General features: G+C 38.9%; 1 protein-coding gene across 3 annotated transcripts; it reads right to left on the minus strand.

Moving 5' to 3' along the window:
* Window positions 1-690: 690 nt before the first annotated feature.
* LOC133576507 (cilia- and flagella-associated protein 100-like) lies at window positions 691-27,316 on the minus strand. Of its 3 annotated transcripts, none has more exons than XM_061929791.1 (14): window positions 27,253-27,316; window positions 22,005-22,062; window positions 16,707-16,783; window positions 15,360-15,561; window positions 15,216-15,280; window positions 14,789-14,952; window positions 11,473-11,657; window positions 11,345-11,396; window positions 7,431-7,476; window positions 7,202-7,356; window positions 7,005-7,134; window positions 6,733-6,935; window positions 5,918-6,011; window positions 691-935 (listed from the first exon to the last, which is right to left on the minus strand). In XM_061929791.1, exons 2-14 carry the CDS (start codon window positions 22,060-22,062, stop codon window positions 810-812), a joined length of 1,557 nt encoding a protein of 518 aa, XP_061785775.1. In that variant the 5' UTR covers window positions 27,253-27,316; the 3' UTR covers window positions 691-809. The 3 variants fall into 3 exon arrangements, with proteins under 3 accessions (XP_061785775.1, XP_061785774.1, XP_061785776.1); XM_061929790.1 differs by having other exon boundaries at window positions 6,733-6,938; XM_061929792.1 differs by having other exon boundaries at window positions 6,733-6,938; window positions 21,995-22,062; window positions 27,253-27,280.

Genomic DNA, 27,316 nt, shown 5'->3' on the forward strand with positions numbered 1-27,316 from the left:
CTTGTCCTTTCGGTCATAACCCAAAGCTCATGACCATAGGTGAGGATGGGAATGTAGATTCTAAGTAACAAAGACTTAATTTAGAGTTTTTTGGACACTAGGGGAACATATTCTAAGTAACAAAGACTTAATTTAGAGTTATTTGGTTAGGGTTAGGGTTAGAGGGTTAGGGCCAGTGTTAGAGGGTTAGGGTTATAATAAGGCCATGCCGAATAAGGCATTAATAAGTACAATATGTTACTAATTTGCATGTTAATAAGCGACTAATTGATGGTGAATATGTTCCCCATACTAAAGTGTTACCATGTTTTTTTACTGGTGCACAAAATGAACCGTGCATGAACATCACCTTGTTCAAAGAACAAAATCAACACAGTGCATAAACTCACAACAAATTACACACCTGCAAACCAGTGTGACTTCTGCTGTTGCCATATCCGTAATACGCCGATAGGGAGAAGTTTTTATTTACACAATGAGTCGGGTGTGTCTTGACCTCTGCCGAACCCCTGAGCCCGACTCACCGAACCCCTAGGGTTAGATCGAATCCAGGTTAAGAACCACTGGACGAGCTGTATATTTAAAAAAATATTGTGTTTATTCCCCCAGTCCTTTTATGAACCATGACACATTCAACATATTAAATAATTGTTTTCAACATTTTAAAAGACAGAAAATAAAAACAAAAACTTTTGAAATTTGAAAATGAATTTAATAAAGCTTGTAAGAATTTGTTTGTATGTGTGGAAAGAAGCAAAACATTTGCAGAGAAATATAATTATTATACTATTTCACGTTCCTTTTTTTCCCTACAGTATGTCCAATGATGTGGAGAAGTAGTTATTGAAGTCATCGTCAGCAGAAGCACTTTCCACTTTTTTAACTTTCACCTTCTGGGCAGTCGGGAGGCATCTAGGCATTAGTTTACGTCCACTCTGAAAGGGAAAATAGACACATTTTCTTTTTAAATGCATTTATTAAATTACAGTTATTTAAAAAAACATTTATAACCCCTTTAGACACTTGTATTTGTTTTTACTCTCTAAATGCATCTTTGAGGTTTTGAAAAGCACATTATAACCAAAAATAATATGCATAATAATAATAATAGATACAGAACATACAGTTTATACACACACATACTTTACAGCTTGGTTACACTTGCTATTGTCAGTATTTTACACTTGACAAGATGAGATACTTGGATAGGAAGAGACTTGAATGAAATTTAGCATAAAGATTTTGTCATGTCTGTTGATCATGTTTTGTTTAAGCCATGTTCTGTTTTGTTTTTGGACTCTTTGTGCACTCTTGTTTGTTTTGTCACCATAGCAACCCATTAGTTTTCACCTGTCCTCATGTCACGCACCTGTTTCACGCTTTGCACTCGCACACCTGTCACTGATCATGTCACTGCTATTTAAGCCTGTCTGTTTCAGTTGAAGGGCAGCACGGTGGGAGAGGGGTTAGTGCGTCTGCTTCACAATACGAAGGTCCTGAGTAGTCGTGAGTTCAATCCCGGCCTCAGGATCTTTCTGTGTGGAGTTTGCATGTCCTCCCTGTGACTGCGTGGGTTCCCTTCGGGTACTCCGGCTTCCTCCCACCTCCAAAGACATGCACATGGGGATAGGTTGATTGGCAACAATAAATTGGCCCTAGTGTGTGAATGTTATCTGTCTATCTGTGTTGGCCCTGCGATGAGGTGGCGACTTGTCCAGGGTGTACCCCGCCTTCCGCCCGATTGTAGCTGAGATAGGCTCCAGCGCCCCCCGCGACCCCGAAGGGTATAAGTGGTAGAAAATGGATGGATGGATGTTTCAGTTGATCGTCCTGGTGACATTATCCTATCTATCCTTTCATACCATGCTACTTCTGACACCCCTGCTACCTCTGTTTGTTTCATGCTACCATAGTTCCATGCCAAGTAAGTTTTTGTTTATTGTTCATAGTTTCTGCCTTTGTGCAAGTTTTGGTTTCATTAGTCAAGTTTGTTCTCCGCCATTGTGCGTGCCTTTTGTTTGCTTCTTTTTTTTTTGTAGTTTGTTAGTGTTATAAATAAATCATGTACTTACATTCACGCCTTGCCCGCGCCAACTTTCCTTTGCATTCCGGGAAAACAAAACAACCCATAGTCCACGTATTGACAGATTTGACTTGTAATACCACCTCCACAATGACCAGACAAGCCACATACTCACATCAATAATAGTCCTACCTTATGTGAGTACACTACAAAAATACCACCTAATTAACAGCCCCTGTGGCCCCAAGTGAAAGGTCCAAACGCAGCTGGTCAGTGTGTTACAGTACAGTATTTTTAAACTAGCTTTAATTTTCTGAGCCCCAAGACCGGCTCCTGGTGGGCTAGGGAGGTGGGTGCGGGGGCTTGCCAGTTGCGTAATATAAATAAAGGGGGAAAATCTATTATATTTTATGTGTATCATACCATTTACTACATTAATATCACATCAAAATAAACTCATCTTCATGCAAAATCAGTGGGACCCCGTACTTGTTTCCCTGCATCTCATTTTGCTAGCTTACTGTAACCGTGTGTGATCCAGGGGCGAAAGTGAGGATTCTCTCAAAATAAGACACTTGAAGATAAAAACCCAAATGAATTTCTTCTAAAATGGATTTCTTTGAGGTCCGTCCTGGATCGGTGTTCTGGCGAGACGTGATCCCCATTGGAATTTATGCGCCCTCTGCATCTGCACATGTGCATGAATCCCCAGAATGCCCGGAATTGAATGAATCAAATAGATTTCTTCTAAAATCAATGTCTTTGTGGTCCAGTATCTGTGTTCTGGCAGGACATGCTCCCATTGGAATTCATGCGCCCCCTGCATTTGCGCAGTATGATTCAGAGTAATGCGAATATGTAATTGTGCATCCCACTGCGTGTATCCCTTTTAAATGAATCTTTCACGTAAGTGCAATTATTACACTAAACAACACTATATTTTTATATTTCGTCATTCAATGTGCAGGTTCCACACCAGAAGCAATCAAATGTATGATTTATTAGGTTATTTATTTTGCCTGGGAAACTTAAGCGCTCTCAGCATGGCTTGCAGTACTTGAGTTTCGACATCTTCACACGAAACATGACCTAATAAGTCGTACATTTGATAGTTTAATAGTTTGTAATATGAAACACGTACAGTATATATAATACAAAAATACAAATATATAGTGTTATTTAGTGTTACGATCGTATTCACGTGAACGATTCCTTTAAATAGGATGCACGCTCTGGGGTGAGCAATTACATATATGCATTCCTTGATTCACACGCATGCGCAAATGCAGGCAACACATAAATTACAATGGATGAGCATGTCTCGCCAGAACACTGGTATCAGTTTTTTAGAAACATTTTATAAAAAAAATATTTGATCTATTACATTTTTTGTTTTCCAGCTATCCTATTTTGAAAGAATCCCCACTTCTGCCCATGCGTCACACTACCGGGTGTTGGCAACCACCACAGCCGGCAGAAGACATTGATACACCGTTGATTATACATACCTGTCCTTTAAAACTGACTTTGAAACAACATTGCAAAACAGTTGTAATTGTAAATCGAGACAACGTTAGATCCACGCGGTTGGTTTGGAAATGACCCAATTTCAATGGTCAAAACAACATCACTGTCAGGTTTGTCACTGACAGTTTAGTTATGTTTTGAGTTTTTCCTCTGTCTGTCTTTATTTCCTGTATTTTGGTTCTATTTCCTGCTTGTCTCCCTGAGTGCTGTGTCCCCTCAGCTGTGGCTGATTGGCACCTGGCCACACCTGGTGTCAATCAGCCAGCTACTATTTAGTCCTGCTTTGCCCTCCAGTCAGTGCTGGAGTATTGTCATTATGATTGTCAATGTCATTAGTACTTATCGTTGTAGCTATGTCTACTTCTGCTCACTCTGCTCATGTCATAGTTCCTTCGTGTCACAGTAAGTGTTTTTGTTTCTTGTCCACAGTTAGCCTTTTGTTTGTACCCTTTTGTTTGTTCTTGTTTTAGTGTTAAATTAAATCATGTTTTCCTGCACCAAGCCTGCCGTCTCTGCATCTTGGGGTTCGTCACCAACACACTGTGACAGTCACAACCTGACATTGAATAAACGTTGTCAAAAATAATGTTTCAATGTTGTATTTGTGTTGTAGAATTTTGGTTGGGAAATGACCAAATTTCAATGGTCAAGTCAACATCAGAACCCAACATTGATTAACATTGTCAAAAAGCATGTTCTTTCAACATTATGTTTGAGTTGCTCAACGTCAGGACCTAATTCAGCAAGTTCTCAATGTTGTTTTAATGTCTTGTGCCTGCTGGGACTGCTCTAAGGTAAATGCATACCTCAACAAGAATGGTTTCATTTTTTTGGGGTGCAAAAAGGTAGTTGTTAAAAGAAAACTGCACTTTTTACTTTTTTATTCTGCTCTTCATTTACTATTAGTCTCGTCTCGATTACTGTAACATATTATTTTCGGGTCTCCCTATGTCTGGCATTAAAAGATTACAGTTGGTACAAAATGCGACTGCTAGACTTTTGACAAGAACAAGCAAGTTTGATCATATTACGCCACTGGCTCACCTGCACTGGCTTCCGGTGCACTTAAGGTTTTACTGCTTACATATAAAATACTAAACGGTCTAGCTCCATCCTATTTTGCTGATTGTATTGTACCATATGTCCCGGCCAGATATCTGTATTCTAAGAACTCAGGCTTATTAGTGATTCCCAGAGCCCAAAAAAAGTCTGCGGGGTATAGAGCTTTTTCTATTCGGGCTCCAGTACTATGGAATGCCCTACCGGTAACAGTTAGAGATGCTACCTCAGTAGAAGCATTTAAGTCCCATCTTAAAACTCATTTGTATACTCTTTAAATATATTCAATAACTTTTTCATCAATCTTCAAATAGACAGTTGATCTGCCGTCTCTTTTCTTTTCTGCTCTGCCCCCCTCTCCTGCGTGATGATGTGCTATCCACTAGCTGTTCAAAGACGGGACCAAGGGTGGACCACTCCGCTGTGCATCAGTTGGGGACGTCTCTGCGCTGCTGACTTGTCTCCATTCAAGATGATCCCATGCTGGATCCACTATGGACTGGACTCTCTGTGGACTGGGGGGGTTCCCACATCTGCGGTCACCTCCGAGGTTTCTCACTTTGCCCATTGGGTTGAGTTTTTTCTTGCTCTGATGTGGGATCTGAGCCAAGGATGTCGTTGTGGTTTGTGCAGCCCTTTGAGACACTTTTGATTAAGGGCTGTATAAATACTTTTGATTGATTGATGTCTTTCCCTTTTTTGTGCATTGTAGATAATAAAAAAAATGCTAGCACAAGGCCATGCAGGTGATGGGCATTTATCTATTTTGCCTATAAATCCCACTAAAGCCCCCCAACAGCACTTGATATACATGCTGTAACCATGTAGTGTTTCACACATAGCAACTAGCGTTACTTCCATCAACAACAACAACAACAGCACAGAGAGTTCGATCTGTGTTTGCCATCTTGGCTACTGTCGTTTGGCATCCCAAAAGAGGTAAAGCCTTCTTGTTGGGGTATGGAGAGGATAAAGACTTGAGTCCAGCACAATCTCGCAGACAAGAGCTGTCCTATCTAGTGTTTGAGCATAAATTGATGAACCTTACTCGGTTAAAAGGTGAAACGTCTTCTAGGACAATCTCAACCATCCAGTTGCGATCCATTCAATGCCCCGAGAATACAATAAGTGAGATTTGACTGAAATATGAAAAAAAAGTAACTGATTGAAAAGCCTACAGTAAAAGTTACTACTATGCTTACATGTTTTAATGATGCTGTAATGTAATTTAATGTATTAGGCAGCACCATGCACTCTCCGCGCTAAACACAGTACACATAATAAAAAATCATTAAGTGAAGGACTTACAGTTTTCTTGGCCTCAGAGAGCGACCGCTCTAAGTATCTCTTCATCCTTTCTACCTGTTTCTCTCTTTGCATCCTCAGCTTTTCTTCACGTTGCCTCAAGAGCAAAAGATTCAGAAAATGCAGACGCATGAATGTTGTATAAACACATCCAAATTAAACAAATCCTGATGGCAATATATTCAAGTCACCAATAATCATGCTGTACATTTATTAGGGATGACCCTGTACATCATTTTCACTTCTAATACTATACCGATATTGGAGCCTTTAGCATTGTCTGATGCTGATATTAATCCGATACGATCTCAGCACGACTCATAGTACATACTTTTACTAACTTGTAGTGTGGAATGTTCGAAATTGCTTGTTTATGTGAAATCACACATATAACAACGGTACAGGTAAAGAAAACACTAACCGTATGACCTAGTGGTCACAACGATTCATTAAATTAAGCTTATGATGCAGTGAGTTGAATGATGTGGACATGTTTGGTACTTGATACTTTCTAAGAGGTTTCTGCCTTGATAAGTAATATGCAAATGTAATTATTTGACACTTGAATATATTGGCAAATGTTTTGGACTGCAATATTGTTCAATTAAGGACACGTTACGTATGTATAGCTTGTGTACTTTTGTGTGCTTAGCTGTTGTGTAGCTGCTAGCTCCTATGTTTATCTCTTGTAAATGATTTCCCCAAAAATGCAACAAAAGACATGCATACATAAAAAAATGCAGTTTCTCTTTTTTTGTGTAGGACTAGTAAATGATGCTAAAAGGGAGACCACCTCTAATGAGAATGTCATGGCATACCTGGTCCTTCTCTCGCTGTCCTTGATCTTCTGCATCATTTCCAAGCTTTCTGTTGGTATGTCATCCAGGCAGTGCAGCAGTGAAGACATCTGCTTCTCAATGCTGGCCAGTTTCTCCAAGGTGCTGTGGCTGCTCCCCCTGTTGTCCACACAGCACCTATACACCTCTGCCACCTTCTCGCTGAGCGCACTCAGCATGTCATCCTGCTATGGGCCCACAGTGGATGTGATTCCTGACCTTAAAACCTGCTCCCTGCGTCAGTGCTTCCTCACCTCATCCTCTGTGTTCAACAGAACATGCAGCTGAACCTTCTGTTTAAGCTTTGCGGCTCTCGCTTTCTCCTCCTCGATCCTCTTATTCATCTCATTCATTTGCTGCGTTAGGAGTGCCTCATCCTTTTCACTTCGAATAGAGAATGATCTGCACTCAATCCACCGGAACATTCCTTACACCAAGAAGCAGTGCTTACGTCGTCTTTCTGATGGCCTCCATCGACTGTTTAAGCTCCTCTAGTGTTTCCTCAGCTCTTGTAGAGTTCTTGATCAAAGACAGATTCTGCTCTGTTAGCTCCGTCATCAGCTCAATAAGCTGTTTTGGGTCAGTGAAGTACAACTCTGGATCTTCCTGTGAGGATGTGATACACAGTAAGTCGGCAACTGTGGGCGACAGCAAATGAAGTAAGGTTGTGTAAAACTGACCTCGTATTCTGAACCGTCAGCATCCGGGTCAAGCCGCATTGAGACACTATCACATTCAGGAAAATATGAAAGAAAGATCATTTGGAAAAAAAACATGCACACATAAAAATAAGGTACACAACTACTTATAAAAAGATAACAATTACTAATTTTAAGAGGTACTGTCTTAAACAACATTGTGTTTGTTGTCTGCAAGGTGTACTGAGATATACAGCCACAATAACAGTAGTATGAAGACCTCTACTGAAGCCAAGTATGTTTGCATGCTGACTTTTTTTGTTACTGTTCAACTTTATGGCTACATTTATCCCACATACAAACACATTTTCCTGACAATAATATCTTACAAAATGCTTCAATGAAACTGTGGGAACAATTCAATAGCTTTTTCATCAACCAATCAGTGACCGCCAATTTAATCCAAATTCAATCAATCAATCAATCAATCAATCAAATTAAAATGAGTCTCCTTTAGCTGCTAAGATTCTTGATTGTTGCCATTCACACTTTGGATTTATAGCTGCTATGAGCCTTAGTAAAGGTTTGCTTTTTGTCTAGAGGTGTAAAGATACAACTTTTTCACTCCTAATACGATACTTATAACGGAGCTTTGAGTATTGGCGGATACCGATATTGTACCGATAGGTATCAGCAGGAATTATACATATACTTTTATTATTTTGTAGTAAGGAATGTTAGAAAAGGTTTGATCAAGTGCAATTAGTCAAACAGAGAACAATGATAGATATGAAAAACACTAACCTATGTATTATTAAGTCTATAATGGATTTATGGTGTGTTTAAGTTGGAGAAATGTGGTAACTAGTTTTTGGCGACAGGTTGTGACCACAGTATAGTTAAGATCATGATGCAGTAAGTATGCGGACACGTTTGTTACTGGATATTTTCTAATACCCTTCTGCCTTGGAGACTTTGTATGTGTAAGTAATATGCAACTATAATTATTTGATACTTGTTTGAATTGAGAAATATGCTGTTTTAGATCGCAATACTGTTTAATTCTTAAGGATGTGTAACTTCTGTGCTATTGTGTGCTTGGCTGTTGTGTAGCTGCGAGCTTATAGTAGCATATAATGAAACTGGCTGTTCAGCTTTGCAGAAGTAAATACGCTGCAAGACTGCTTGCATCGATTCACTTATATTGGAAAATGTATATATCAGCTGTTATGATCTAATACTTGTTATTTTTCTGATATATGGTATCAATATCAGATGAGGACACACCTACTTTTGTCATCGTTTTTTATAAGTGCCTGTCCTGAGAATTTGCGGAATGACCTAAAATTGTAACCAGTGAGAGTATCTGAGAATGAAATAAAACAAGAAATATATCTGCAAAAATACTGTTTTCAATTTATTGGAGAGCAGGAGTGTCCCGACTTTTTCCAGTGAGGGTCAGGTTGATATTTTTGATTTTGTAAAATAAAAAGGCTAAAAACAATCCAATATGCTAAAACGTAAATTGTATCAACAGTCCGCAAGGACTGACTGTTACAAGATGTTGCTGACGCCGTTTCATGCGTTTAAATGTGCTCAGGTGGTTGTTTTATCATCCGAAAATACATTCTATATTAAATAGAGACAAGTTAAGCACTTGCACCGAGCAAAAAAACAATGAGTATAGATTTCTGTTAAACTTTGCTGCACTGCAATGATTGACCGCATGCAGCAACTGATGAGCGGTCAGATGCGCTGATGTTGGATGCATGTCGAAAGAAGAGTTGGCCTCCAAAGCAAGTAAAAGAGAAAACAATTAAAAACAAGGCTTCACTTGAAGATGGCTCTGTTGTTGACTTTTTTGGCATAAACACTGTTAGGAAAATAAGAACACAATCTTGTCTATTGGTGGCACAGTGTCTTACTGGACTGTCTTTTGTTGCAGAGAAGGTGGTTTGAATCTCAGCCAGGACATACGAGGATACAAGTAAACTTAAAAAAATGAATAATAGTTTGTTTTTACTGTTAATTAGTTGGTACCTAACATAAATTATTATTATTATTATTATTATTTTGTCTTGTCCAGCTTCTCAGGCAAATCATATTGTTGATGTAGATGCCCATACCGGCTGAACAAATCTACTTTACAAAAGAGAAGTGTGGGATACTTCTCTTGTTGCCTTATTTGCATTTGACTTTATTAAATGTATTTATATTATCATTTGGTGCAGCCGGGCCGGAGCAGGAGGGGATATAATGAGAAAAAAAGGAAGACAGAGGGGGAAATTGTGGGGTCCAGAGGGGGCTAAGACAGAGAGACAAAAACAACAACAGCAAACACAACAATAATAACAACAATATGTACAAATATGATGATAAAAGTGATAGCAAAGAAGCAGTTAGTGAAATAAATAATAATACAGAAATGACAATGAGCATTATTACACTACAAATGGAGCAATACAAATACCATAAGAAATAGCGCTATTGATAATGAATAATAATAATAATGTACCTCTATTATCAACAATACAGTTGTTCAAATGCAACAATACATATATGTAATGATAACTAAAGATACAAAAGAAAGCAGATAAATGGAGGGTAAGAAAGAGAAGCCAGCTATATTAACCTTGTAGATTGTTATAGTAACAATAGGTTAAGCTTTGTTAGTGTGCCATGTATTACACAGTTTCCCCTAGGGCAACAACGTTAATATATGTTTGATGAAACGTGATTATATGCATGAGTGTATGTATGTATATGTACTTGAATATGTACAGTATGTGTATATGTATGTTTGTACAGTGAATGTATATGTATAGTATGTATATATGTATGTTTGTACAGTGAATGTATATATACAGTATGTGTATATGTATGTTTGTACAGTGAATGTATATGTACAGTATGTGTATATGTATGTTTGTACAGTGAATGTATATGTACATGAATGTGTATATGTATGTTTGTACAGTGAATGTGTATGTACAGTATGTGTATATGTATGTTTGTACAGTGAATGTGCGTGCGGATGTACAAACTTAGAGTAGGTAGGTATGTACTGTATTTGTGTATGTATGTGGGAGCGTAGGTACCTATGTACAGTATGTATGAATAATGTTGTGTAGGTGAGTATACATGTGTATTTGTATGTACAATATATTTGACTCCCAGTGTGTGTGGGAGCCAGAGTACGGCCCCAGCCACCCAGAGAGCCCAACCCACAAACAGCAGGTGTGGCGCCCAGGGAACAAGGGACCACCGGCCTAACATAAATTATTGAACAATTTGTTTCCCAGGTATTCATATTAGTCCAAATCATGCATGCATATGATCCCTTAAAACCCCTTCCCTGTACTCAAGCCAGTTGTGTCCCACCCACATTTGAAATCCAAATTATCGACCCTGAATAAAACCAGCTTACAAGTAGCGTGGCATGGTACTTCAAACACATCCGTAACGGCATTGTAATGTACTGTAGGTACAAATAATTAGTTAGATTACTTGTTACTAGAAAAAGTAACAGCGTTTGTAAGGCCATAATCATTCCTAACACTGAAAATACCAAAACCACCCCCAACTATCAAATAAACACGCAAATTGTATCTTTAAAAAAACACAATAATTGCAAGAATATAAAAACCTACAAATATGCACAGCATCAGGTCAGATTATCTCATTTCACTTAATTGGTTGAAAAATGCTTGTCTATACTGAATACTACAAATAATGCTTCTTTGTTTATCCAGCTATGCCAGCGACGTAGTGCTCTTCCACTAGATATCAGAGGGTACACCATTAACCTAAAACTCATTAGAATATATACTTTTTGTGAATTTTTTTTTGTTTCTGTGGTTTAAGACTTTTTGAGAATAAAATATATGCTTTGGCTCAATACTGCTCCATAGGACATGCAACAAAATAGTGTCTGTCATGCAACATATGCTGAAGACCTGGTGCTCTCTGCAGGTGACAGCCTGGCACTGCCTCTGTTATTTTCCACACCTGTGAACATGTTACTTATTATTTGTTTTAGTTATTATGTTATTGTGAGTCACATACTTTCATGTACTGTACTTGCCTTGCTTGACTGTCATTGAGTCCATTGGTTCCTTGTTCAGCTCATCCTCAGTGTTGCCCATCAGTTGTATTTTCTTCATAACCTTCGCCTTCTGGGCCTCCTGCCAGTCTGGTGGAGACAACTTCAAAAGAAGTTCCTTGTAGCTCTTGTACTCTTGTAGAGTTTCTTCATAGTTGGAAAGTTCACTAATAGGAGAATACATAGTTTAGATGCTTACGCTTCAAATTATCATACCTTTTTTTGTATTTCACTCACTTGATTACATTTAGCAGAGCTTATTTAATCCAAACGCCTTTCCATATTCATCATTGATAATTTTCACCATATCTTGTACATGTTGACACTTCCAATAATTCATTTGATTACATTTTGTGTTTTCAATCTGAGAATGTGTTACAATGGCTGATGCGGTGATGAAGGAAAGAAAAAGAAGAAAGAAAAAATGTGTTGAAAAATGAAAGGGGAACAAAATTACAGTAAAGTATATACAGTAGCTGATTTAAAGTTAATGGTGTAGGAATAAATAAATAAATATATAAAATAAAATGTAATTGAGATGAGAATAAATCAAATTAAGGATTGATATGACAATGAAAACAATTATGATGAATTATAATTATTGATAATTATTGAATTAAGAAGGAAAATAAGTTGAAATAAGCAACAATATGAAGAATACATTTATATACGACTGGTCGGTGGACACGGAAGGTCCTCAGTCTCCATTCGAGTTGTGCAGCCTAATCTTGCAGTTCAGCTATTTAGCTTTCTGTGTAGTAGTTGTAGTGACCGATGGTTGTTGTTCAAAAATCCTTGTAATGAAGCGAGCAAGTATTATATAAATGTTCGTATTTGCGAATTTCTTTGCTGGGGTGTGCCTCAATTTGCACCATTATTACCTTGGTTTTGGACAATTTAAAAATGACGCTTTAGCAAGAGGGAAAGGCAGGAAAGACTATGTAGCAGAAATTGTGAAAAAAGTCAACTAATCACAGCTCCGTGGTCCGCCTCGCAGTTGATGCAATGTTAAATTTATTTTTGGAGGTGCATGTCAAGCAAGGTTTGGAGGGGGAGAAATGAGCTGGCGTGGTTTGCACAGACAGAGTGATGCTCTAGCTTTGATTCGTCTACGTTTTCTTCCGCTGCACCTGTGTAACTTGTTTTGTTTCGTTTTGTACAATAACATTCATTTATGTGAGTGTCTTCGTAACCAAACAACGTGACACAGAAGGACGTTACACAAAACGTTGTGACACGGAACTGTTCAACACAGAATGTCTTAACAGAGAAAAAAGCACCACTGATTGTCGTAATATAAATGAGGCAACACGGAATTACGTTACACAAATTTTCGTAAGACAAACGACGCAACGCGAAATGACGTAACACAAACGACGCAACTCGGATTGTCGTAACACGAAACTTGTGTCAAAGAACAACACAAAACACGAACGTCGTAACAAGGAACGTCGCAACACTAAACACTGCAGCACGGGAGGACGTAACACAGGACGACGCAACAATTTAACACGAGAACCGCCTGTACAGATTAGGCGTCGATGAATAAAGGAGGAGGAAGAAGAAATGTTGTTAAAACATTTTTTTAAAACAATAAGTGAATAGGAGTTAAAATGAGAGTATATATTAGGGATGTAATGGTATTGTAGATACCGCAGTATTACAGTTTCAAAGTCTTCATAATAACGCATTGATGTGTGAGGATATCAAACGAGAACTTGGTGATTGTAGTTTTTTTCTGGCGCTTTAGCGTTGGTCGGGTCTGAAAATAAAGTACATCTGCTGGAATCCCTGCACAGCACGTTAATGCTGTAAACAGGAAGTGAATTGTCGTAGCAGAAAAGAGGAATTGTTTTTTTGTGGACATTTCCTGAAAATGTCTTCAAAATCCGTCCGTAACCGTTTGAGTTAAGATGCTAACAAACAGGCAAACAAGCCTTGGCGAAAACATAACGTCTTTGGCGGAGGTAAGAACGTCTGCTTTTTGCAAATTAAAGCGCGCCACTTTCGTCTTGAGCGTTTCCAAGGCGACACAGCCAGCTGGTCATGCCACAGCAACAGAGGAAAATAACCCAAAAAACCTGTACATCGCAAGAAATAGGAGTAAACCAAAAAGCTACTTGATGAATCCTCAATTCATGCATCCATTTTCTACCGCTTGTCTCTCTCGATATTGCGGGGAGGCTGGAGCCTATCCAGTTGCACTTGGGCGGAAGGCGGGGACCGGGTACACCTAAGACAAGGCTCTACCACATAAACCATTACCCAGAAAAGATACTTGAAGCCAGCAAAGCCAAACATCAGTTTGTTAGGTATTTACATTATTAAAAGTTAAATTGTTTGTTAACTTCTCTGAGAAACAGCATTTTCCAAACTAAAATATAAACATGTCCACTGTGGAGGACACTGGTTGTCATAAAGTAAAAGTTGAAAGACACTAAAGTAAAAATTATTGTTTTACACTGAATGTTTTACATTGTCATTTTAAAGACACCAACTGTAAGTTACTTTTTTTTTTTTATATTTGAAAAATAGATTTTTATGCACATTTATTTTCACTTAAAAAAACATGTTTGTAGTAATTAATATGATTAGAATATTTGAGCATTATTATTGTGTTCAATTGCTGTAAGTGTGTTTATTCTAAACATTCCTGCCAGTGCTGCCACTTCATTTTACACAATATGGCATCTTTTTGTTGTTGTTGTTGGCACAATTTTGATACCGTTACATCCTTAGTATATATACATAGTATATGGATTGTGCAGAGTTAAGGAAGAAAAAAGTAATAATGAGAGTATTAGAGTAATTGAATAGGAGTAGATGCCTTCGTAACTTTGATATTTCAGAAGTCAACTTCTTAATCTCAGTGTTCTTCTCCTCCTTGGACTTGGCTTCTTGTTCAAAGCTGAAACAAAAACATTAACTATTTATAATTATCAACTTGACATATTTGCAAGAAGATTGTCGCTCAAACGCTATACAGACAGAAGTAACGGGACACTGAATTGTTGAAAGTACAGGAAGTGAAAGTAAAAATTTTATTTGAGCTGTTATAACAGCAACCCTTCTTCTGGTAGGACTTGCTAGGACATTTTAAAGTGTATCTGCGTAAGTTATTGTACATACATCCACAAGAACATTAATGAGAACAAACAGGGGTTGTATGCAAGTTCTTCTACATGTAACTCATGTCTTTATGGATCTATTTGAGAAGAAGTCCTGTCCAAACGCTGAACACTTTTCCGATTAATTCGTGTCCTGAGACCTTTGTTGTGTATATTTACGTTGTTCTTACAATGTTCGGGCCTCCATAGACTTCTTCTCATTGTCTCTCAGGAACTGTTCAAAGCTTTGATTGTCCTTCTCAATGAGCTTCTCCAGCTCCCTTAGCTGCCTCTGCTCTTTTGCGATGGCCTTGTCCATTTTACATATCTCTGACCTCTTTGTCATCAGCGATATCTGAAAGCGGTGAAGGGAGGACTGATTGTTAGAGATGATGGCCTGAGAATAAAAGCAAAGTGGGAATACACTACAGCTGGATTTCAAAAAGTGGATACTCGATGTCACTCCAAGGGGAAAAATACATTTTCATTTTTACATTATTTTAATAGAAATGTTACCTTCAGTTTCTTAGGTTAGGTAGGGGGTAACTGACTGAAAAAGGTTGACAAACATCCCCTATCACTGCTGCAAACTGTGAAACAATCTCTGCAGTTATTTACCTCTAACACGGCCTTCTGACGCTCCATGGCGATGAAGTCATGTTTACATTCTCTCACAATTTGTGCTGCGTTGAAAAAAAAACAGAGTTCTTAAAGAGTTTTTAACCGTGTTCATGTTCCGCATCCTCGCCAAGTTCAACTCACTTTGTTTCAACAAGGCCAACTTCAACTCACGCCTTGCAGGTGTTTGCATCGGGAGGGTTGACTTACTCCTGGCTTGCTTTAGCATATTCACACTTTCTTCCTCCTTTAGCTGCTTGAAAAGCTCTTTCCTCTGCTCTGCCATCATTCGGGTGCTATAGGTCGTCTTTTCGTGAATCGGGAGGGACAGGAAGTTGCGCATCTCCTGAGCACAGGAAGACAACATCAGAGCCAAATGATGTAGGTTAATATGTTTCCTGTACTTTCTATGGAGAAAACTAACTCTCAAGTAAAGTTTATTATCAAAAACTAAGTGTGGAACAAAGTTTCTTGAGAGAAAACTAAGTCAAACTCAAAGTTTATTCAGCAAAAACACTTTCGAATGCAGTTTATTAAGACAAAACTAAGTTAAAATCAAAGGTTTAGCAGGGAAAAAATTAAGTCTTAATCAAAGTTTCGTCGGGAAAAACTAAAACTGGATCAAAGTTTATTCAGATAAAACTAATTCTTAATCAAAGTTTCTTCAGGAAAAAATTAAGTTCAAATCAAAGTTGGATTAAAGAAATTCGGAATTGCACTGTTCACATTGACATGAAAAAATTTGGGCAAAAAAAATAAAAAAATGACCTTCAGTGTGAACAAGGCCTTAGTCTGAATCCAAGTTTCTTCCGAAAAAATCAATGCCAAAATAAAGGTTTCCTTGAAGAAAATAAGTTTGAATCAAGTTTATTCAGCGCAAACTAATTCCACATCCAAGTCTTGAGACAAAACTCAGTCTGAATCAACGTTTCTTCAGGAAAAAAGTAAGTTTGAATCCGTTTTTTCAGAAAAAAAAACTGGGATCCTAATCAGAGTAAAGTTTGTTCAGAAAATGCCAAATTCTAATCAAAGTTTTTCTTTATCCAAAACCCTCAAATGAAAGTTTCTATCAGAAAAACATAAACTCAAATCACAGTTTCTTAAAAAAAACTACCTGTAAGCTAAAATCTAAACGTTTCTTTGCAAATCCAAATCAGAGTTTAAGTCCCAAAGAGACACTGGAGCCCGGCAAGCTAGAGTCCACATAATTTTATTCTCACAGAGTCAAAAGCCATTTTTTCTTGGGCTGAACTTTATCTTAAACTATTTGATGAGGTAATGGTGACACACAACTTAGGTGTCCTCTTTTTCTTGGATTTTTGGGATAGGTCTGGTTTTGCTGGTGTCATATTATTCCAATACATATTTTTTTGTCATACATTCCATCTATGTTCCGTGTAAAACAGAGTCCTGTACCGCAGCAAGATTATTACTCATTAATCAGCTATTAATATTTAAAGAACACACCACAATATACAGGCAAACACACACCTTTTGTCGATCAGATTTTTCATTTAAACTTTGTAGAAGAATGCTTTTGCTGTCCGGTGATTTCCTCCTTCTTGTGTCTGTAAAAAAGTAATGAAAACCAAAGTTAGCATGAGTCTCTATGTCTATGAAGTACATAATATGTGTGTGTACTATTAAGGGCTTGATTTACTAAAACATGTGCAAACCTGATAGCACATGCAAAGCTGATCTACTAAAAACGTGTGCAAAGTGGGTTGCGTCTATTAAATGGGAACTGCACTTCTTTTGTTCATAATCATTATGAGAGACAAGAAGACAAAAGGGTTTACATTTTTTTGCTTTCTAACATGTAAAAATCGTCTCGTTCTAGGAGGCTAGCAATGCAACTAATATGAGCAATCAATTGTCCCTTTAAATCGCTTTAAAAATCCATTCAAAAATACTTCATTTATGTTCCGTAACATATATTATAACCAAACTGTAGCGACATTGTTATTGTAAGAGTAAACACTGAGGAACTCTTTTTTTAGCGTATTAACCCATCGCCAAGCTATGTTATTAGCCGTAAAAAAAGCTAACTACGGCAAGAGATAAGCTAGCTTCTATGTCAACACGAAATGCGTTTACATTTGTAATGCACAACAATGTGATAGGACACCAATCTGTACTGACTGAAAAACATGAACAATCATATTACAGTATATGTAGAGTATTAGCCCACATTTCACAGCTAGGTTGACAGTATACAGTATGTACTGTAGTTGTAATGACGCGCCTGACGTGCTGGGTATATCATCATCAATATCAAAGTGACTCAATGGACAGTTGTGCGTTTCGTCCAGCTGGTCGGAGACGTTTTTTCAAATTGACTGGGTTGGGCACTCCATTTATGTTGGAATAGCATGGCTCCAAGTTCCACATTTACAGCGTCAAATCTCTTGGCTTAATTAATAAATGGTTGATTTATATATGCTAGTAAGGTAAAGTTTCAGGTACAAAGCTTTACCTTACTAGCCTATATAAATCAACCATTTATTAATACACATTAGTAGGCTAAATGAACCTCTTCAACATAAAAAATCTCTCGGCTTTCGTCTGCTCCAACGTCTCACTCTTTCTTCGTGCTCGCTTCTAGAAGCAATAGTTCAGCCTCAGTATATTGTCCAGCTTCAAAAAGAGAAGGTTGTTAATCCTAATTTGTCGCCTTTGTTGTCTGTTACCAAGTCTGCCATGATTTAAAAAACACTCGGGTTTGTATCCAGAAGTAGGAACACACATTTGTTGCCGGAAGTCGGAAGTGCACTGCTATTGAAACGGAAATATATGCGCGAAGGAAACCAGTTCTGGCAATGCATAAAATGACCCAAATACGGTAAATATTGTACATATTACTTATACATTATACATATATACCTGCAGTGTATATTAAATGTTGATGGAGGGATTTGAATTTGTTTTAGAGCAGAGGTCTCAAACTCAATTTACCTGGGGGCCACTGGATGCAGAAACTGGGTGAGGCTGAGCCGCAAGAAAAGATTTCTTAAAAAAATCTAGCATGCACCTTTTAATGAATTCACCTTCTTTGAATGGCTATCCCGCCCTAGCAACATACTTGCTAACCCTCCCGAATTTTCCGGGGAGACTCCCGAATTTCAGTGCCCCTCCCGACAATCTCCCGGGGCAACCATTCTCCCGAATTTGTCCCGATTTTCACCCGAACAACAATATTAAGGGCGTGCCGTGATAGCACTGCCTTTAACGTCCTCTACAACCTGTCGTTGCGTCCGCTTTTTCACCATACTAACAGCGTGCCGACCCAGTCACATGTTGGATGCGGCTTCTACAGACACACGTAAGTGACTGCAAGACATACTTGATCAACAGACAAACAGGTCACACATATAGGGTGGCCGTATAAACAAGTTTAACACTGTTACAAATATGCGCCACACTGTGAACCCACACCAAACAAGAATGACAAACACATTTCGGGAGAACATCCGCACCGTAAGACAACATAAACACAACAGAACAAATACCCAGAACACCTTGCAGCCCTAACTCTTCCGGGCTACAATATACACCCCCGGTACCACCAAACCCCACCCCCCCAACCCCGCCCATCTCAACCGACGCACGGAGGAGGGGGTTGATATGTGGGGGGGTAAGGTTGGGGGGGGGGGTGTTGGTGGTAGCGGGGGTGTATATTGTAGCCCGGAAGAGTTAGGTCTGCATGGGATTCTGGGTATTTGTTCTGTTGTGTTTATGTTGTGTTACGGTGCGGATGTTCTCCCGAAATGTGTTTGTCATTCTTGTTAGGTGTGGGTTCACAGTGTGGTGCATATTTGTAACAGTGTTAAACTTGTTTATACGGCCACCCTCAGTGTGACCTGTGTGGCTGTTGATCAAGTATGTCTTGCAGTCACTTACGTGTGTCTGCAGAAGCCTCATACAACATGTGACTGGGCTGGCATGCTGTTTGTACAGGTTGTAAAGGGCGCCAAAGGCAGTGCCATCACGGCACGCCCTTAATATTGTTGTTTGGGTGAAAATCGGCAGACATTCGAGAGAATGGTTGCCCTGAAATTCGGGAGTCTCCCGGATAAATGGGAGGGTTGGCAAGTATGACACTGTCAAGCGCCATTCATATAAAACTGGCGGGCCGCACGAACATTACATTTTCATATTAAGGTGCGGGCCGCAAAATAACGTCTCGCGGGCCGCAATTGGCCCGCGGGCCGCTTGTCTGAGACCCCTGTTTTAGAGGGCTTTGAAGGCTACAACAATGACTCCCTATAGCCGTTTTTTAAATAATCTTTAAAATCCTAAAAAAAAACGGGTGTTCTTGTCTCTCATAATGATTGTGGACAATAGGCAAAATTCCCAAAAAAGTGAAGTTCCCCTTTAGGTGAACAGAATAAGGCATGCCATCCATTTTACATCTGTCCTCATGAATATGCAGAATATATGCTGAGCATCAAAACGACCACAATACTGGGAGGAGAAGTTGCAGAGATATTATACAACACGTGTAATGTGATTTATCAACACTCATCACCGTTTTGCCAGCACTTTTTAGCGTTTTATTTAGCACATCTGAAAAGTAATTGCAAACTGAGCCACACACACGACTGCAGGATCAGAACGATTGACAAAAAATCGTCTGTCATATGTTTGTGTGTCAACGTATTTGCATGGTCTGTCAGAAATAAAACAATTAAATATATAAATAAAATGATTAAAACAATGTCTGCTGGCGTTTTGTTTTTTTAAGTTTTGTGTTTTCACTTAAACTATATTATTTATATACAATATCTCCCATATTAAAAAAACTTCTTGATGTATGCATTTTGTTGCTTCTTGAGATCAAGTAAGCGCAGGTTCTCTCCCATGAGCGCACCTTTACATGCTAAAAAAACTGAGAAAAAAGTGGTTTCTGTTTTTGTAGATGCACTTTGGACTGTGTCTAAAATGCCCTTAAAAAGTGGCACATGTCTCCTTCATGTTTGAAAACACAGCAAAACGCCACATGTTGGAGCAGGATAAGATGAATATGCAGAGCTGCCTCATTAGTATACACGCAAAATCCTCATCTACAAACCCCGTTTCCATATAAGTTGGGAAATTGTGTTAGATGTAAATATAAACGGAATACAATGATTTGCAAATCCCTTTCAACCCATATTCAATTGAATGCACTACAAAGACAAGATATTTGATGTTCAAACTCATAAACTTTTTTTTTTTGCAGATAATAATTAACTTAGAATTTCATGGCTGCAACACGTGCCAAAGTAGTTGGGAAAGGGCATGTTCACCACTGTGTTACATGGCCTTTCCTTTTAAGAACACTCAGTAAACGTTTGGGAACTGAGGAGACACACTTTTTAAGCTTCTCAGGTGGAATTCTTCCCCATTCTTGCTTGATGTACAGCTTAAGTTGTTCAACAGTCCGGGGTCTCCGTTGTGGTATTTTAGGCTTCATAATGTGCCACACATTTTCAATGGGAGACAGGTCTGGACTACAGGCAGGCCAGTCTAGTACCCGCACTCTTTTACTATGAAGCCACGTTGATGTAACACGTGGCTTGGCATTTTCTTGCTGAAATAAGCAGGGGCGTCCATGGTAACGTTGCTTGGATGGCAACATATGTTGCTCCAAAACCTGTATGTACCTTTCAGCATTAATGGCGCCTTCACAGATGTGTAAGTTACCCATGCCTTGGGCACTAATACACCCCCATACCATCACAGATGCTGGCTTTTCAACTTTGCGCCTATAACAATCCGGATGGTTCTTTTCCTCTTTGGTACGGAGGACACGACGTCCACAGTTTCCAAAAACAATTTAAATGTGGACTCATTAGACCACAGAACACTTTTCCACTTTGTATCAGTCCATCTTAGATGAGCTCAGGCCCAGCGAAGCCGACGGCGTTTCTGGGGGTTGTTGATAAACGGTTTTCGCCTTGCATTGGAGAGTTTTAACTTGCACTTACAGATGTAGCAACCAACTGTAGTTACTAACAGTGGGTTTCTGAAGTGTTCCTGAGCCCATGTGGTGATATCCTTTACACACTGATGTCGCTTGTTGATGCAGTACAGCCTGAGGGATCGAAGGTCACGGGCTTAGCTGCTTACGTGCAGTGATTTCTCCAGATTCTCTGAACCCTTTGATGATATTACGGACCGTAGATAGTGAAATCCCTAAATTCCTTGCAATAGCTGGTTGAGAAAGGTTTTTCTTAAACTGTTCAACAATTTGCTCACACATTTGTTGACAAAGTGGTGACCCTCGCCCCATCCTTGTTTGTGAATGACTGAGCATTTCATGGAATCTACTTTTATACCCAATCATGGCACCCACCTGTTCCCAATTTGCCTGTTCACCTGTGGGATGTTCCAAATAAGTGTTTGATGAGCATTCCTCAACTTTATCAGTTTTTATTGCCACCTTTCCCAACTTCTTTGTCACGTGTTGCTGGCATCAAATTCTAAAGTTAATGATTATTTGCAAAAAAAAAAAAAAGTTTATCAGTTTGAACATCAAATATGTTGTCTTTGTAGCATATTTAACTGAATATGGGTTGAAAATTATTAGCAAATCATTGTATTCCGTTTATATTTACATCTAACACAATTTCCCAACTCATATGGAAACGAGGTTTGTAAACAAGGTCTGCACCACTTTTGAACTGTGCACGCAGTCTTAGTAAATCACATGCAACGCGCCCACTAATAGTACACACAATTTTATAGATTGCACACGCTGTCTTGTGCGTGGGATTAGGATCTTAATAAATCAGGACCTTAGTGTACCTGCTTTACGGGATTTGGCAACGCCATCCTGTTTTGACACGACACTGTCTGAGGACATCTGTGGAAACGTGATAATTAAATTCAACAGTAGTGTGTTAGTTACAGTACTTACCAGCTTTCTTCACTTGACTTGCCATCATTCAATAACATAACTTGCCCCTGCTGTCGACAAGACCAAATTAGGTATCATTGAATTGAATTTTTGACAACATTATTGTCTCGTTTTTATTTGTTAACAAATGTGTAGTTAATGTTGTCATAGTTTTTGTCAACGTGCATTTGTTTGGATCACTTAGAGTGTGCACAAACAAATAAATCCTGCCACTGTGCACATTTCAGGAGTACTTGAGAGCAGTGAAGCCCTAAAAGCTAAGGTTGTTGACAATAACGCTGCAAACATGAGCATAGCAGTGGCGCTAACAAGCTACCAGCATGTACACATTTTTAGATTTCATCTAATTGAGAGATCTGAGGTGTCGTTTTCTGAATGAGTCTAAATTGTATCTCTGTTTGTCAAATACCTTGAATAAAAATTCTGTTTACAGTTATGTTGCACTAAAATAGTGTCATTGTTTTTGTACTGTTGCTGTTTGTACACACACACACACACACACACACACACACACAAAAACACATACATTATATTGCCAAAAGTATTTGGCCACCTGCCTTGACTCACATATGAACTTGAAGTGCCATCCCATTCTTAACTCATAGGGTTCAATATGACGTCGGTGCACCTTTTGCAGCTATTACAGCTTCAACTCTTCTGGGAAGGCTGTCCACAAGATTGCGGAGTTTGTTTATAGGAATTTTCGACCATTCTTCCAAAAGCGCATTGGTGAGGTCACACACAGATGTTGGTTGAGAAGGCCTGGCTCTCAGTCTCTGTTCTAATTCATCCCAATGGTGTTCTATCGGGTTCAGGTCAGGACTCTGTGCAGGCCAGTCAAGTTCATCCACACCAGACTCTATCATCCATGTCTTTATTGACCTTGCTTTGTGCACTGGTGCACAGTTATGTTGGAAGAGGAAGGGGCCCGCTCCAAACTGTTCCCACAAGGTTGGGAGCATGGAATTGTCCAAAATGTTTTGGTATCCTGGAGAATTCAAAGTTCCTTTCACTGGAACTAAGAGGCCAAGCCCAACTCCTGAAAAACAACCCCTTACCATAATTCCTGCTCCACCAAATTTCACAATCGGCACAATGCAGTCCAAAATGTACCGTTCTCCTGGCAACCTCCAAACCCAGACTCGTCCATCAGATTGCCAGATGGAAAAGCGTGATTCATCACTCCAGACAACGCGTCTCCACTGCTCTAGAGTCCAGTGGCGACGTGCTTTACACCACTGCATCCCACGCTTTGCATTGGACTTGGTGATGTATGGCTTAGAAGCAGCTGCTCGACCATGGAAACCCCTTCCATGAAGCTCCCTGCGTACAGTACGTGGGCTAATTGGAAGGTCACACGAAGTTTGGAGCTCTGTAGCAACTGACCCCTCTCTGTCAGTTTACGTGGCCTACCACTTCGTGGCTGAGTTGCTGTTGTTCCCAAACGCTTCCATTTTCTTATAATAAAGTCGACAGTTGACTTTGGAATATTTAGGAGTGAGGAAATTTCACGACTGGATTTGTTGCACATGTGGCATCTTATGACAGTTCCACGCTGGAAATCACTGAACTCCTGAGAGCGGCCCATTCTTTCACAAATGTTTGTAGAAACAGTCTCCATGCCTCAGTGCTTGATTTTATACACCTGTGGTGTTTAGGACACCTGATTCTGATCATTTGGATGGGTGGCCAAATACTTTTGGCAATATAGTGTATATTTTAGGTCAGAAGACCAACATATAATTTTTTGATTGTATCAAGAATTGTCACAAGTGCAAAAAGTGAGTAAAATCATGAAAATAAAAAATATACAGTATGTTTAGAACTACAAATAAACATTATATTTTGCCTCTTTTTGTCATTTTTTTTTAAATGTCACAAAAGTGTGTTAAACTGTCCTGTGAGTGTTTTTCGATGGGGGATCCCTGTGCCACAAATAGATTGCAGTCCTGTGCTAAACATTGGTTAGTGCAGGTTAAACAAGTGTAAAATAGATAAATGAATACAATAGAAATAGATGTAACTACAACAAACAACAACAAATAAAGTACCACTGATAGTCACACACACACTAGGTGTGGTGAAATTACTGTGCATTTGACCTATCCCTTTGTTCCACCCCCTGGGAGATGAGCAGTGAGCAGCAACGTTGGCCACACTCTGGAATCATTTTGGTGATATAAATATATCATATATTTTATATATATAGATAAATATATATAATAAATATTTCCCAATATCTGTGATTTAAACAACAAAGCAGCCAAGGTGTTTCTTCACTTGATGAAGTCAAACAGCAAATATTGTTCTAACAAAAAATGTTTTAAAATCCACCGCTAATGTGTCCATAGTTGCTGCATCAGATGCCCCGTGGGGTACATTGTGGTTTTCTTTGACAATGCATAAAGTTATACTGTTTTTTTGTTTTGTTTGTTTTTACAACTCTTGTATTAGGTCCAAATCCCCTCGGGGATTATTAAAGTATTTCTGATTCTGATTCTGAAGTTCAAGTGATTCCCTTTCTTGTTCATCTTTGACTTTATTTCTGATATGAGAGTTGAAATGTGTTGCTTATTGCTTACACATGCATATTTCAACATACAGGATTCTTCTTAACGCACCCGTCTGATTTGAAGCATAAAACCTGATTAAAGACAGAAGTTTATGATAAAATAACAAGTAGGGATGTCCGATAATGGCTTTTTGCCAATATCCGATATTCCGATATTGTCGAACTCTCTAATTACCGATATCAACCGATACCGATATATGCAGTCGTGGAATTAACACATTTATTATGCCTAATTTGGACAACCAGGTATGGTGAAGATAAGGTACTTTTTTTTTTAATTAATAAAATAAGATAAATAAATTAAAAACATTTTCTTGAATAAAAAAGAAAGTAAAACAATATAAAAACAGTTACATAGAAACTAGTAATTAATGAAAATTAGTAAAATTAACTGTTAAAGGTTAGTACTATTAGTGGACCAGCAGCACGCACAATCATGTGTGCTTACGGACTGTATCCCTTGCAGACTGTATTGATATATATTGATATACAGGTAAAAGCCAGTAAATTAGAATATTTTGAAAAACTTGATTTATTTCAGTAATTGCATTCAAAAGGTGTAACTTGTACATTATATGTATTCATTGCACACAGACTGATGCATTCAAATGTTTATTTCATTTAATTTTGATGATTTGAAGTGGCAACAAATGAAAATCCAAAATTCCGTGTGTCACAAAATTAGAATATTGTGTAAGGCTAATACAAAAAAGGGATTTTTAGAAATGTTGGCCAACTGAAAAGTATGAAAATGAAAAATATGAGCATGTACAATACTCAATACTTGGTTGGAGCTCCTTTTGCCTCATTTACTGCGTTAATGCGGCGTGGCATGGAGTCGATGAGTTTCTGGCACTGCTCAGGTGTTATGAGAGCCCAGGTTGCTCTGATAGTGGCCTTCAACTCTTCTGCGTTTTTGGGTCTGGCATTCTGCATCTTCCTTTTCACAATACCCCACAGATTTTCTATGGGGCTAAGGTCAGGGGAGTTGGCGGGCCAATTTAGAACAGAAATACCATGGTCCGTAAACCAGGCACGGGTAGATTTTGCGCTGTGTGCAGGCGCCAAGTCCTGTTGGAACTTGAAATCTCCATCTCCATAGAGCAGGTCAGCAGCAGGAAGCATGAAGTGCTCTAAAACTTGCTGGTAGACGGCTGCGTTGACCCTGGATCTCAGGAAACAGAGTGGACCGACACCAGCAGATGACATGGCACCCCAAACCATCACTGATGGTGGAAACTTTACACTAGACTTCAGGCAACGTGGATCCTGTGCCTCTCCTGTCTTCCTCCAGACTCTGGGACCTCGATTTCCAAAGGAAATGCAAAATTTGCATGGTTGGGTGATGGTTTGGGGTGCCATGTCATCTGCTGGTGTCGGTCCACTCTGTTTCCTGAGATCCAGGGTCAACGCAGCCGTCTACCAGCAAGTTTTAGAGCACTTCATGCTTCCTGCTGCTGACCTGCTCTATGGAGATGGAGATTTCAAGGTCCAACAGGACTTGGCGCCTGCACACAGCGCAAAATCTACCCGTGCCTGGTTTACAGACCATGGTATTTCTGTTCTAAATTGGCCCGCCAACTCCCCTGACCTTAGCCCCATAGAAAATCTGTGGGGTATTGTGAAAAGGAAGATGCAGAATGCCAGACCCAAAAACGCAGAAGAGTTGAAGGCCACTATCAGAGCAACCTGGGCTCTCATAACACCTGAGCAGTGCCAGAAACTCATCGACTCCATGCCACGCCGCATTAACGCAGTAATTCAGGCAAAAGGAGCTCCAACCAAGTATTGAGTATTGTACATGCTCATATTTTTCATTTTCATACTTTTCAGTTGGCCAACATTTCTAAAAATCCCTTTTTTGTATTAGCCTTACACAATATTCTAATTTTGTGACACACGGAATTTTGGATTTTCATTTGTTGCCACTTCAAATCATCAAAATTAAATGAAATAAACATTTGAATGCATCAGTCTGTGTGCAATGAATAAATATAATGTACAAGTTACACCTTTTGAATGCAATTACTGAAATAAATCAAGTTTTTCAAAATATTCTAATTTACTGGCTTTTACCTGTATAATGTAGGAACCAGAATATTAATAACAGAAAGAAACAACCCTTTTGTGTGAATGAGTGTGAATGAGTTTTTGGGTTGGTGCACTAATTGTAAGTGTATCTTGTGTTTTTTATGTTGATTTAATAAAAAACAAATAAAAAAAATACAGATAATAAAAAAAAAACATCCATCGATCCATCCATCCATTTACTACCGCTTATTTCCTTTGGGGTCGCGGGGGGCATAAAAAAACGATACCGATAATTTCCGACATTACATTTTAACGCATTTATCGGCCGATGATATCGGCAGGCCGATATTATCGGACATCTAAGTAAGTTAGTGGAAAGCAGGAAATGGTCAGAAGCTCGAAGCTCCCCTTTATAGCTTTGCTGCTACAGCATCTTAGCTTAACACAACACCACACTATAGTTGCAGAATATAACAACATAGCACAACAACACTGCCTCATAATGACGTGTAAGTGTTAAGATGGCGGCTTACCTTTTGCTGGTGCAGATCAAAGTGTGTCGATGGCAGAGAACTAACAAAAGGTTCAGCATTTCCA

This window comes from Nerophis lumbriciformis, linkage group LG34 (assembly GCF_033978685.3).
Source record: "Nerophis lumbriciformis linkage group LG34, RoL_Nlum_v2.1, whole genome shotgun sequence".
NCBI lineage: Eukaryota > Metazoa > Chordata > Actinopteri > Syngnathiformes > Syngnathidae > Nerophis > Nerophis lumbriciformis.

Bases quoted from the DNA above. Each gene is read 5' to 3' on its own strand.
- LOC133576507 (XM_061929790.1), bottom strand. From the start codon at position 22,062: ATGTCCTCAGACAGTGTCGTGTCAAAACAGGATGGCGTTGCCAAATCC. The intron at 6,939-7,004 runs GTGAGGAAGCAC...GTGGGCCCATAG, and splicing joins TGTTGAACACAGAGGATGAG to CAGGATGACATGCTGAGTGC. The intron at 6,012-6,732 runs GTATGCCATGAC...TTTGCTCTTGAG, and splicing joins GACAGCGAGAGAAGGACCAG to GCAACGTGAAGAAAAGCTGA.